The 11,612-nt window shown below is 46.3% G+C and overlaps 2 protein-coding genes across 2 annotated transcripts; both read left to right on the forward strand.

The window, feature by feature from the left end:
- Window positions 1-527: 527 nt before the first annotated feature.
- JR316_0008378 (G1/S-specific cyclin pas1) lies at window positions 528-10,551 on the forward strand (the record flags this gene model as incomplete). Its single annotated transcript, XM_047894093.1, has 19 exons — window positions 528-554; window positions 606-911; window positions 969-1,297; window positions 1,349-1,505; window positions 1,558-1,741; window positions 1,794-1,859; window positions 1,915-3,026; window positions 3,080-3,359; window positions 3,422-3,893; window positions 3,953-4,185; window positions 4,247-4,852; window positions 4,906-4,998; window positions 5,204-5,280; window positions 5,734-6,108; window positions 6,165-6,455; window positions 6,492-6,638; window positions 6,699-8,424; window positions 8,479-8,793; window positions 9,677-10,551. The coding sequence occupies 19 exons, from the start codon at window positions 528-530 to the stop codon at window positions 10,549-10,551; spliced, it is 7,671 nt and encodes a 2,556-aa protein (XP_047747408.1).
- A 244-nt stretch (window positions 10,552-10,795) lies between these two features.
- On the forward strand, window positions 10,796-11,346 carry JR316_0008379 (uncharacterized protein; the record flags this gene model as incomplete). The annotated part of the gene is made up of 3 exons (XM_047894094.1): window positions 10,796-11,107; window positions 11,163-11,264; window positions 11,317-11,346. The coding sequence occupies 3 exons, from the start codon at window positions 10,796-10,798 to the stop codon at window positions 11,344-11,346; spliced, it is 444 nt and encodes a 147-aa protein (XP_047747409.1).
- Between the last annotated feature and the right edge of the window lie 266 nt (window positions 11,347-11,612).

Raw genomic sequence — 11,612 nt, forward strand, 5'->3', positions numbered from 1 at the left:
AAGACTGTTAATCGATGTTCATCTCACTTAATTTATCATCTTAACTTGTGATAATTTATTTTTAGATACTACACAACCTATTACTATGATAAGACGCTATGATGAACGGAAAGAGAAAACATATGGTGAGAAACACGCTATTTCCGGAGCGATTCTTTAGGGAAACCTACCCTAAAGAATCGCTCCGGAAATAGCGTGTTTCCAACTTGATTGTTTTTCTTTCCGTTCGTCATAGCGTAGTACCCCTCCCCATAGATTTAACATACATTCTAATAAAATAGACATAGACAATACTCTAGACACTCTATAATAGTTTTCGTTCAGTTAAAATTCATCTAGTTGAAAATTTGAGACACCAGAAAAAAACACACAAAAAAAAGTAAGTACCCAAAGAAATAGAATGCAGGGTGAGACGTTGAAGTTTTGTAGTGCAAGCCCAGAAGATTTCCCCCGTTGCCCGACTCCAAGCTGAAGAAATTCTGGCGTTTCCCTTCGAAACGCAGGTCGTTCGTCAGACTCTGGAAAACATGTTGCCAGAGTCGCACCCACTCCGCGTAGGTCTTAATTGGATTGCCATTTATGGTACTAATATCAAGTTTCTGTAGAGGATGGTGGATTTCCTCCGACGATATGAGGACTTCACCTTTTTGAATTACGATGTTTCATCATCGAGCATGCGAGCGGCCATCAAGTATAGGCAAAGCTTGGCTGCCCTTCAGAACAGCATCGTAGAGACACCCTGCGTAACCTCGGCTACATGGGAGCAGGCGGGTAGCTTATTTGCAGCATACCGTCTACTCGATCTCGTAGCGTTGTGGCCAGCAGCCTTTGGACCATCGTTGCCGGTGACCGTGCCCCTGAATGAAATACAGGCCAGCACAGGAACTAAGGAAATATTTTCACGGTTCAAGGTATGCGATCATGAAGTCACTCAATGTTAATTCTTAATTTTCAAACAATTATTGTAGCTTGTAGATGACTTGAAGGACTGGCCGGCAATGCTCTGCTCTGCCAGGAAGCGCATCCTCAGAGCCGACTCTAAGTCGCACAGAAACATCAACACCCCTTCTATCAGTGACACGCCGTCATCCGCTTTCACCCAGGGCGGGCCCTCGGAATCAACGCTATTACTCTGTCTGGCGCGTAACCACTTCAAGGGTGTTGTGGGGAAAATAATCGGGAATGTGTACTGCGCCTCGCTACACTACCAAATCTTGTCAGGAATGCGCGGTATGAAGGACGATGAACACGTTCTACCAGACATTCCAACGGACACGGCTACTCTTGCAAATCTCTAGTAAGTTTTCTTTCCTCTATTCATTGATACAATCTGCTCAACATACCCTAGTGCAAGCGGCCATCCTGATGCTGCGTTGTTCCTCTCAGAGGTCACGCCATCTCATTTAAAAATTCCTCTGCATGTCGCCCTTTTCATATCCCCCATCCTTCTTTTTGTGAATAAATCTTGGTATTCTAAGAAATGTGACCGGGAGCAGCTGCTTAAAGTAGGTGTATCCACATCCTCCCAGTTTAACTTGGATTAACGCACTCCTTTAGGCCTCAAAAGCGCTCGGTAATTGTCGCCCCCGTGTTCTGCGTGAAGTGGAGATGGAAATTTGGAAAATCATTGCAGCGCAAAATTGCGACATCCAGTCAGCCTTATATAAACTTGTTATCTCAGACTGCTGGATGGAATGCGAGCGGGTAATTGCACAAGATCCCGCGTTTCACTTTTTCATATGTGTGTTCTACGTACTGTAACAAAATAACAATTTAAACTAATAATTGGCCAGCGTCAACGAGCAGCGCCGAGGTTACAGCAAATTCTAACCTAGCAAGGCGCAGCACTGAACCACACGGTAAGTTATAAGCAAAGTCTGCGTCAATTACATGATTTAAATCCGTTTAAAACAGCTCAACTTCAGACCGTTTCCCATCATGGTGAAAAAACCACCTGTGAAGGGTCCGACGCAGACGCGGAGGGTGACGATGATCACGAAGTGGACACGACAGAAATGGTCAGCATGGGTCAACGGGAGAACGGGGACAATACGGTCCCTACCTCAAATATACAGCCTCCGGAAGACACGTCTTCAGTGGCTGGCAAGGATGTCAGCATGGGTCAACAGGAGAACGGGGACAATACGGTCCCTACCTCAGATATACAGCCTCCGGAAGACACATCTTCGGTGGCTGGCAAGGATGTGCCCACGGACGAGCAACCTGGTTTGCCGCGGAGTGATGATATTGGATCTGGTCTACTTCAGACTGAGAATACTGGGCCCTCATCTGCAGGGGATTGTGAGATGAACGTCGATCCGGAGCAAGCTGATGTCGACCATCAAATGGAGGATGGTCCACATACCAATGGTCCAGAAAATTTGGGAGATGGCGGGGCTGGACAAGGAGCTGAAGGGTCTTCTGACGAGGCAAATCGTATGTCGGAAGTTCACGAGGGCGAAAAGCAGGGGCAAGACGGAGAACGACCCGACGAGGAGAACCGAATGTCAGAAGATGGTGAGGAGGAAAGGCCAGACGACAGTTCGTCGGACAATGAGACCGAGAAGCAGGGGCAAGGGGATGTTCCACCAGTCCAGGAGGACAGAATGTCGGTCGATGGAGAGGGGGTAGGCCCAGAGCAAAACAATGATTCCTCAGACATGGAGAGGAATACATTGGAAGACAGCCAAGGCGAAAAGGAGGGGGAGAACGCACCTCCTGCTCCTCTTATTTTGAGGATTCCTCCTGTTTCCCAGATAAACAGGAGCAAAAACACCACGGCTGACTCCTCTCAGAAAGGGAAAGGGAAGGGCCGGCAGGGCCTTTCCAAGCGGCCTCCCAAACGCAAGCCGACGCAGGCTACCGACACATTTGATTCGGACGACGACCTGTGTATTGATGTCGATCTGTACGACAGCAACACCACCCTTGATGTCGTCAGCACTCCGGAGAAGGTGTATGGCACCAAAGTTTGGTCCACCTACAACGGTCGTGGCCAACTTAAAAGTTTCTGCGTTGTTGCCCATGTAAGTCATTCTCGATATTGATTTTTTCGTCATTTATTTATTCTCCAAACAAGAGTCAAGCCGACGTGGATCGTGTTGAAAGGGTTCTGGAATTGGTCGAGAGTGACTACGTCGATGGAGTTCCATTGCACATAGCACGTCCCGAAGAATCATGTTTTGCGGTATTCGACCGCAGCACCACGAAATCCATGTATCTGATGGAGTCTTTCTCTGAAAGGAACGTCGTCCTTATGTCTCCTTCTCAAGAGGAGTCTATTTCAACTTGCTCCGACGAGTTCTACAGCCAGGTACGTCGCCATATGGGTGATATGACGAGCACCAGGTCAATCCAAGGTGTGTTTCCTCTTCGATGTTTTGATTTTTCTTTCTGCGTCTCATGCTAATGGCCGTAACAGATATGTCGACCATGTCGTCTAACCCCATCGAGAGGATTAAGCGTGGGTCCCTCTCTCAGGTCATGGAAGCAGCGAGGATGAAAGGCAAAAGAGGAAAGATCCTCAATGCCCTCGACATCCCTTTACCTCATGCAGGCGCTCACTCTTTTGACTTGAGTACTGAGGCGGCTGCTCTTCGGGCTACATCTGGTAGCTGGAAGTATAGTACCCCCGTCCCATTTGGTGATATGTCATGGGGACTCGTAGCTACAGAGGGGGCATTTTCAGATATCCATATCGATGCCAATGGTTTCTGTTCCTTCATCCAACCTCTTCATGGACTGAAGCTGTGGATTATCATGTATCCCAGACGGTTGGATGTTGACCTTTCTTCTGACCGCCGTGTATTTCTGGGAGACAAGCTGGATTACGGGGAAATGCACCACCAAGACTGGATTTACGAGGCGATTGTTCTCGATAACCAGTCAGAACTGTATGTGATTTTTGAATGTCCTACCCATTTGATTATATTGACGCTACTTTGAAAAACAGCTTCATGAGACCGAATACTCTACATATGGCGTATTCTATCTCCTCAGTGGTTTGCCGTGGCGGACATTTTTACTCCTCCACTTCCTTCGAAGAAACCCTGACAGGAATCATTCACTGTTTTACCGCTGGATACAGGGCAACGAATACGAATCATTCAACGTCCCGATTTTTCCTGCAGCAAACCATACATTGGTTCTACAAGGTTTTGGTTGAAGGTGACAGCGACCCAGAAGGTATGAGGTTTTTTACCGTTTCCTACAAGATATCTGATTCTTTTCTTCTATTTTCTCTCAGATTTTTATGAAATGTACCATGTCCCATTCTACAGTACGCAGTCCGGATACTCGAGCTTGATAGCTCTGTGCGTGTGCATGATCTTGGCAAATGCGCTCGACTACGAGACCTATCGAAATCCCGATCAGATGTTCTCCACCAAGACTTCGGCACAGTTAGACGCATGGATGCGGTGGGATACCAACAGCCTGAGCGACGAAGAGCGCAAGGCGTGCATCTTTGCCCGTGGCGAAGCCTTGGCTATTCTAGAGTGGCTATGTCATCGCACGAAGTCCATCCACTACATGATTGAGACGGACAAAAACAAGGATGCACAAAATATCATGGCGACAGAAAAGTTCCATGAAATGATACTTTGCCGCTATGCCCGTATGATTCTAGCCTACGACGCAGAAGCCAAACATAACAACATTGGTGGTGCCCCTTGCTGTACCGACACCAGTTTGCTTTTTGTCCAGCTTCAGGGCGTCTGCAGCGGAGAATTGAACAAGGTTATATGTCGCAGTATCGACCAGCTTCCTCGTTCCTCGGTCCCAAAGATGCTCAAGTTACCCGTAATCACTCTCATTGACTGTGATGCCTGTGCGGATTCCTCAACGCAATTGAGTAGGTGGACCAGTGTCTGCCTTTGGATATTCACTAACCACGTCACAAACTAGGAACTCCCAAGGAGATTCTGGAACTTGGTACAAGTGTGAGGGATAAACTGTATCTGGATGGCATGAAAGTCAAGCTGGAGAGCACAAATCCGAGTACGTGTGTTCGATTATGCCTTTACGTCGCAAATGCTTATCTCTTCATCAGAATCAGAGTCTGTTCCGCCTTCTAAACGACGGCGACTTTGATATTGTACAACACATTGACACACATCTTGATTTACATACATGCCATGTTTTATTTAGTACTGAAAGGCGTGTATGTCCTGTAACATAATGACGATTGTTTTATTATCTGTAGTTGTGTGCTGCTCGTATCGCCAGACCAATACGCAAATTCTCGCTGGGATGAAAGCTTCTGGCTTTACTGTAACTGCTGTGCGTTTGAATTTATCATCAAGGTCAATGAAATCAACTAACTTACGTTTGTTGATGCTTCTTCCACCCACTTCAAAAAATGTGTTAGTGTCTTTGTTCTGGTGCGTATATACAGTAAAGCTCTTCCGAAGCCCTCCTTGGATTGTACTACGGATTGGTTGAATACTAACCCATGTGAAATTTGTTTGTATTAACGGAGACATAATCAGATAACATTTATAGACCCACTGCACGTTACTGAACATTACATTATCAGTTTTTTTTTCGTATCTTCGCTTTTGTATGAGTCGTTGTTTCAACATGGGAAAGGGCAAGGGCAAGAGAACTCAGGAAATCTGTGTGCGTTGTCCTCGATGCAACAAGCCATTCGCTAAGCATGCAGATGTCCAAAATCACATCAATCAACCAAAATCGGCATGTCGTTTTCAATATGAGAACGTTATGCATTTTCAGTCCAATCGTTCAAGCTCTACATCTAGATCAGCAACCCCCGTATCTCGAGACCCTTCTCCCGAAATTGGTAATTTTATGGAAGTGGACTATATCGACAATTTTCTTGGCGCGTCATCAGAGATGGAAGATGACCCACCCCCCAAGGCATCAAAATACAACTATCCGTACGTGAAGGAGGATTATAACGGGGCTGGAAGAGCATTTGGAACAGGCCTTACATTCATGGATCAGCTCAAACAGGATCAATTCGAACCCCAGCGGGCGGAAAATTTGTACTATCCTTTTGCCTCGAAAGATGAATGGGAGCTCTCCCTGTTCCTACTTCGCTCTGACATGAGCGTAGGAATGCTGAATGATTTTTTGAAACTTGAACTGGTAATTGAGCGTACATTCCCATCATTATTTATTTCAGCTGAGTCGATCCCGTATAGATAAAAAAACTCAACTTGTCCTACAAGTCGGCAAAAGATCTACGCAACCGGGCAGAGATCCTTCCCTCTGGTCCGCAGTGGAAGAGTCAAACGATCATACCAGAAATACCAAGCAAAAATCAGCTAACGCTTTTTTACCGCGATGGATTGGAATGTATCAAGGCGCTTCTCATCAGTCCCTTGCTCCAAGATAGCATGCACTTTAGCCCATTCAAGCTCTTCGACAAGTGCAACGAGATGATGCGGGTATACACTGAGTGGTTTAGCGGTGACATTGCGCATTTTATGCAGGTTAGTAGCAATGCCTTTGTCCAAGTTTGACGACAGTATAACAAGGTTCCCAAGGACCAGCTCCCAAAAGGAGCAACACTTGTACCTCCTATTATTTCCACGGATAAAACCAACATTTCCAACATGACCGGAGGCCGTGTCGCCTACCCTGGCCTTATCAGCATTGCCAACATAATGATGAACGTTAGAAACAAATCGTCAAATCATTTATTCCTTCTTTTTGTTCTTCTTCCCATACCAAAGTTTCTTCATCGCTCCAAAGCTGTGAATGGGATGATGGCAGCACGGCTATATCACCAGTGCATGGACATTGCTCTAGAATCGGTCAAACAAACTGCGAGGGTGGGAACCACCATGGCAGATGCATTGGGGAATAATCGTTTCTGCTTTACACCGCTTGCTGCCCTTATCGTTGATACTCCAGAATCTGCTCTGGCGGCTTGCATCGCAGGATCCACATCCTCTGTGACGTTGGCACAATACGAGACGTTTGGGGATTCCTTTCGCCACCCTTCCCGAACTGCAGATCATACAATCAACACCATCATGGCCATCAACAATGTTAAGCCCCCTAATCATCTCGAACCATATCTAAAAGAAAGCAAAAAGCACCGTCTCAATGGGGTTCACCTACCGTTTTGGAGAGATTGGCCCTTGTCTGATCCTTCTGCATTCCTTACGCCTGAACCCCTTCATCACTGGCACAAGATGTTCTGGGATCATGATGCAAAATGGTGCATTGCTGCAGTCGGAGGTTCCGAATTGGATTTTCGATTTTCGATTTTACAGCACCGCACTGGTTTCCGACACTTCAAGGAAGGGATTTCTTCCTTGAAACAAGTGACCGGTAGGGAACATCGGGACGTTCAGCGATACATTGTTGCTCTCATTGCAGACACAGTCAGTACACCCTTTATCTTAGCCATCCGGTCTCTGATGGACTTTCGGTATCTCGCACAATCTCAAACAATCTCCGAGGCAATGTGTCTCAGAATTGAGCAGGCACTGCAAGATTTCCATGCCAATAAACAAGCCATCCTTGACGCGGGAGCACGTCGAGGTAAAAAAAACAACCCAATCGATAATTTCTATATTCCAAAACTCGAGTTTTTGCAAAGTGTAGTACACGCAATTAGACTAAATGGATGTGCAATCCAATGGTCTGCAGACACGACAGAGCATGCACATATCGAGGTGGTCAAAGCCCCTTCCAGTTCCAGCAATAATCAAAGATACGAGCCTCAAGTTTGTCGATACCTTGATCGTCGTGACAAATTGCGCAATTTCGATTTGTTTACAGCTATACGAGAAATGAGGATTGATTTTCGGGCTATACACTCTGCAACAATTACGGATGAGGAGGAGCAGGAGGAGGGGGATGAGGGGGAGGAAAACGGCGAGGTTGTGATGGACACAACGTCAGAACTTCTTTCAACAATCATGCCGATGACAACCTTTCAATCAGCAAAGTCCAATCGCATTGTGGATTACTTCTACAAAGCTAGTCTCTATGAGCGTGGCGTATTGGAAGGCCCAGTCCCCTACAGAACATTTTCTTGCAGCAAAAACGTTGTTGCCCATTTATCTAGGGATGCTAGTTCCAAAAGATTGCATATCGACGAGGTTGCGAGCATTTTTAAAATTCCCGACCTACGACCAGCAATTGCCGATTATGTGTCACTCATCAATAAGGAATCAAATCCGAGACAGACCAATTCTCGAGGTTATCACATCAAGGGGATAACTGGCAGGCGTGTTTCTCCTCCCGGTTGTCCGTTGCCGTATTCAAAACTTGAGGTATGGCATAAGGTCCGTATACAGTCGACTGCGTACCAATACCCTCATGAGATCCTGGAGGCAGTCACACTTAATGCATATCCGCCATCTAACAAACATCCTTTTGGATACTTCGATTCAGCAATCATAAACGTGGATGAATCTGAGGAGTGGCCTCGCAGCGGGCTTCAAGGTAGTACTTCTTTGTGACTTTTTTCCGAACCCCGTTGACCAGCCAATATTGTAGGCCATTCTGTCGTCGACATTCGTATTATTTTTCGCATTGTCGGAGAGACACCCAGTACTGTGTCTCCCGATATTACTGGAAGATTTCTCGCATACGTCCAACGTTTTGAGGTTTTAAATCAGCCACAGTCTCTAGGTTCTGCGATCCGTGGACCTTACCCAGAGCCAATAACCGGCATGTATAAATTAAAACGAAGTCAACGTACAGATAACACCATTATGGGTGGAATTTTACCATTGAATCAAATACGCTCCCTGGTTGATCTGGTCCCTCAGATGGGCGAGAAGGCAAGGCGAAGCCTTACTACACATAACAGTCATTCCACTAGCACCGAGTTCCGATTAAACAAATATTTTGACAAAGAACTCTATTTGGCCCTGTCATCATAACATATCCACCTCAGGAAACCCACAAAGTTTTCAATCCCTAATGCACATTGCCACTCAAATTATCACCCAACACGCCGGCCTCGTTGTACACAAAGACGACTCGGATCAATATCAACAGCCGCTTCTCACCAGTCCCGCTTTCTCACACTGTATCATCGTCACCTACTGCATATCCCTCCATCCATCTCATCTCTGCAGAATCAAGTCGTTCTCGCTCATCTTCCGCTCACCACCGCCCAAACTCCAAAGGATTCTTCCCAGAGTGCCTCTTCCTCTAAACAAAAATTCGCCTCCAGTCTTGTCGGTCCGTCCTGTCCTCAATTAGCGCCCATCTTGCCGGAGATACTCACTTTATTTTTTCAATTCCATTGCAGATTAAGCTGTCAGCACCTTATCTGAGATCTGGCGCCCTCAAGACATTCCCTCCCTATTTCTACCCACTGAAGTCCTTTGAGGATTGAGGACATCTGGAAACATACTGCAGACAGCACTATGTTATCTCGAAGCCATTCGTCCCAAGGTTCCCAAAATTTGCAAGAGGAAAGCATTGGCCTCTCTCCCACAATCCATACCTGCCATGCCTCTGTATCATTACCTACTGAATACCCCTCCATCCGTCTCATTTCTGCAGAATCAAGTTGTTCTCACTCATCTATTCCACCCACCACTGCGCAAATTCCAAAGGATTCTTCCCAGAGCGCCTCTTCTTCTAAACAAAAATTTTTTTCAAGGCTTGCCGGTCCGTCCTGTCCTCAATTAGCGCCCACCTTGCCGGAGATACTCACTTTATTTTTTAAATTCCATTGCAGATCAAGCTGTCAGCACCTTGTCCGAGATCTGGCACCCTCAGGATATTCCTTCCGTGTTCCTACCCCCCGCCAAAGTAGGGGGTAGCTCTTTTCCTCCTACTCATTCCCGTCCAACTTCCAAGCAGATCTCTTCCGATTTGCAATCCATAGCGTCTCATACACATCCAATACATCCACACAACAGTCATCCCTCCGTATCCGGCCATAACCCTTCCCCGACCCTCTTGCTTGCCTCGGGCACCAAATCCGATCAGATATTACCCCTCAAGTCTTTTGTTTATAAAGTCCTTCGCCACTCAAGGACATCTAAAAACGTACTGCAGATAGCACTATGTTATCTAGAATCCATTCGTCCCAAGGTCCCACAGATTTTGCAAGAGGAAAACATCGGCATTCGCTCTTATGCTCAGCCCAAAAGCAGTATTCAGAAAGCTACCCCAGAAGAGCTGGCGATGGATGCTGAGCTTACTGCTCTTGAGAACTCCGGCAAGATCAACATCATCAATAATTTCATTGACAATTCTATGCAAACATTCCGTGTTGCCGATTCTGGTTCACAAGATCTGGCTGAATCGTGCATCTATCCACAAGACTCTCTGTCCAGCGTAGATGTGCAGGTCTCAACGGCTCCTCTTTCCACCACCCTTTCTTTGCCATCTCCCCTCCTGTGTCCCCGTAGAGCCTTTCTGGCATCCCTCATCCTGGCCTCCAAATTTTCACAAGAAAAGTGTTATTCTAACCGTGCTTGGGCAAGGTTATCTGGTCTCCCACCTCGTGAAATTAGTCGCTGCGAACGTGCCCTCGCACAAGCCTTGCAATGGCGACTCTGGGTCGGCAAATGCGCCTTTGGTGAGAGTGCTGCAACTGCCACATAGTCTCAATAAGTTTCAACTTTCACGACCGCGCCATGTAGTACGCATTCTCAATAATCACTCTCTTGCTTGCCACCACTACGCGCGCTCCTCCCGCATTCAGTTAGATAGGCATCTTCTTAGACTAGCCTAGAAAAATCTATAGAACTTTGTTTTACGTATACAGAACCCCTGAAGAATTTTTATACCCGCGAAGTTTGTTTTCAGCTTGAATTCCAACTACGACAAAGTGAGCGTATCACACACCATGCAAATCATCAGCTATGAGGAAATTTTACGAATCGAAGCAGAAGTATTGGCCCCTACTTTCCCAGATCTAATACATCCTACAACTTTCCCAGAGGCCGCCTCACTTGCTTCTCAAAGACAGCAATACGACTTGGAAATGGCTCAGTTAGTTGAGCAGACCCAAAAAATGGTCCTTTTGACCGAGAACAGGCTGATACTGGCCATCCTGGCCCTTTTCAACGAAATTAACTGGACCACCCTGGACCCAAGGTTACTATCGTTGGCTAAAGCCAAGATTACCGAGGGTGACCAGTGGCTCAAAGCACGAGCCGTGAGTTTTCTGTTTCTTCAAGTTTCAAGTTGATACTCTTGCTTAAGATAACTAGGAGGAGACACTTCGGGATGCAGACTCAGGCAGCCCCGAGCACATATTGACCCAAGGGATGTCCATTATAGCCAACGGCCAGATTCATATTCGAACGGTAGAGGTGAGTCACAGTGATAACTACTTTGTTTCTACACTTTCTTAGTAATGGGCAGGATCTCATACGAGAATGTCAGGATCATTAATAGGGTCAAGATACTACATTGTAAATAGACACTTAATTGCCTTTAAAAATGTACATTTTATTGCTTGATATGATTGAAGAGCTTTACTGAGACCAATCACATTGGACATCAAACTCTCCTAAGTCTGGAATCGTACATAGAGATAGCTAGGAAAATCCAAAGCTCGCAGTAGTAATGTTGGAATGCTACAGAGCTCAACGGAGCATCCCGCCGATGACACATGACGCTATACTGTCTACAGCCCACTTTGATGCTACATCCGGTTG

Source organism: Psilocybe cubensis, chromosome 7 (assembly GCF_017499595.1).
Source record: "Psilocybe cubensis strain MGC-MH-2018 chromosome 7, whole genome shotgun sequence".
NCBI classification, from domain to species: Eukaryota; Fungi; Basidiomycota; class Agaricomycetes; order Agaricales; family Agrocybaceae; genus Psilocybe; species Psilocybe cubensis.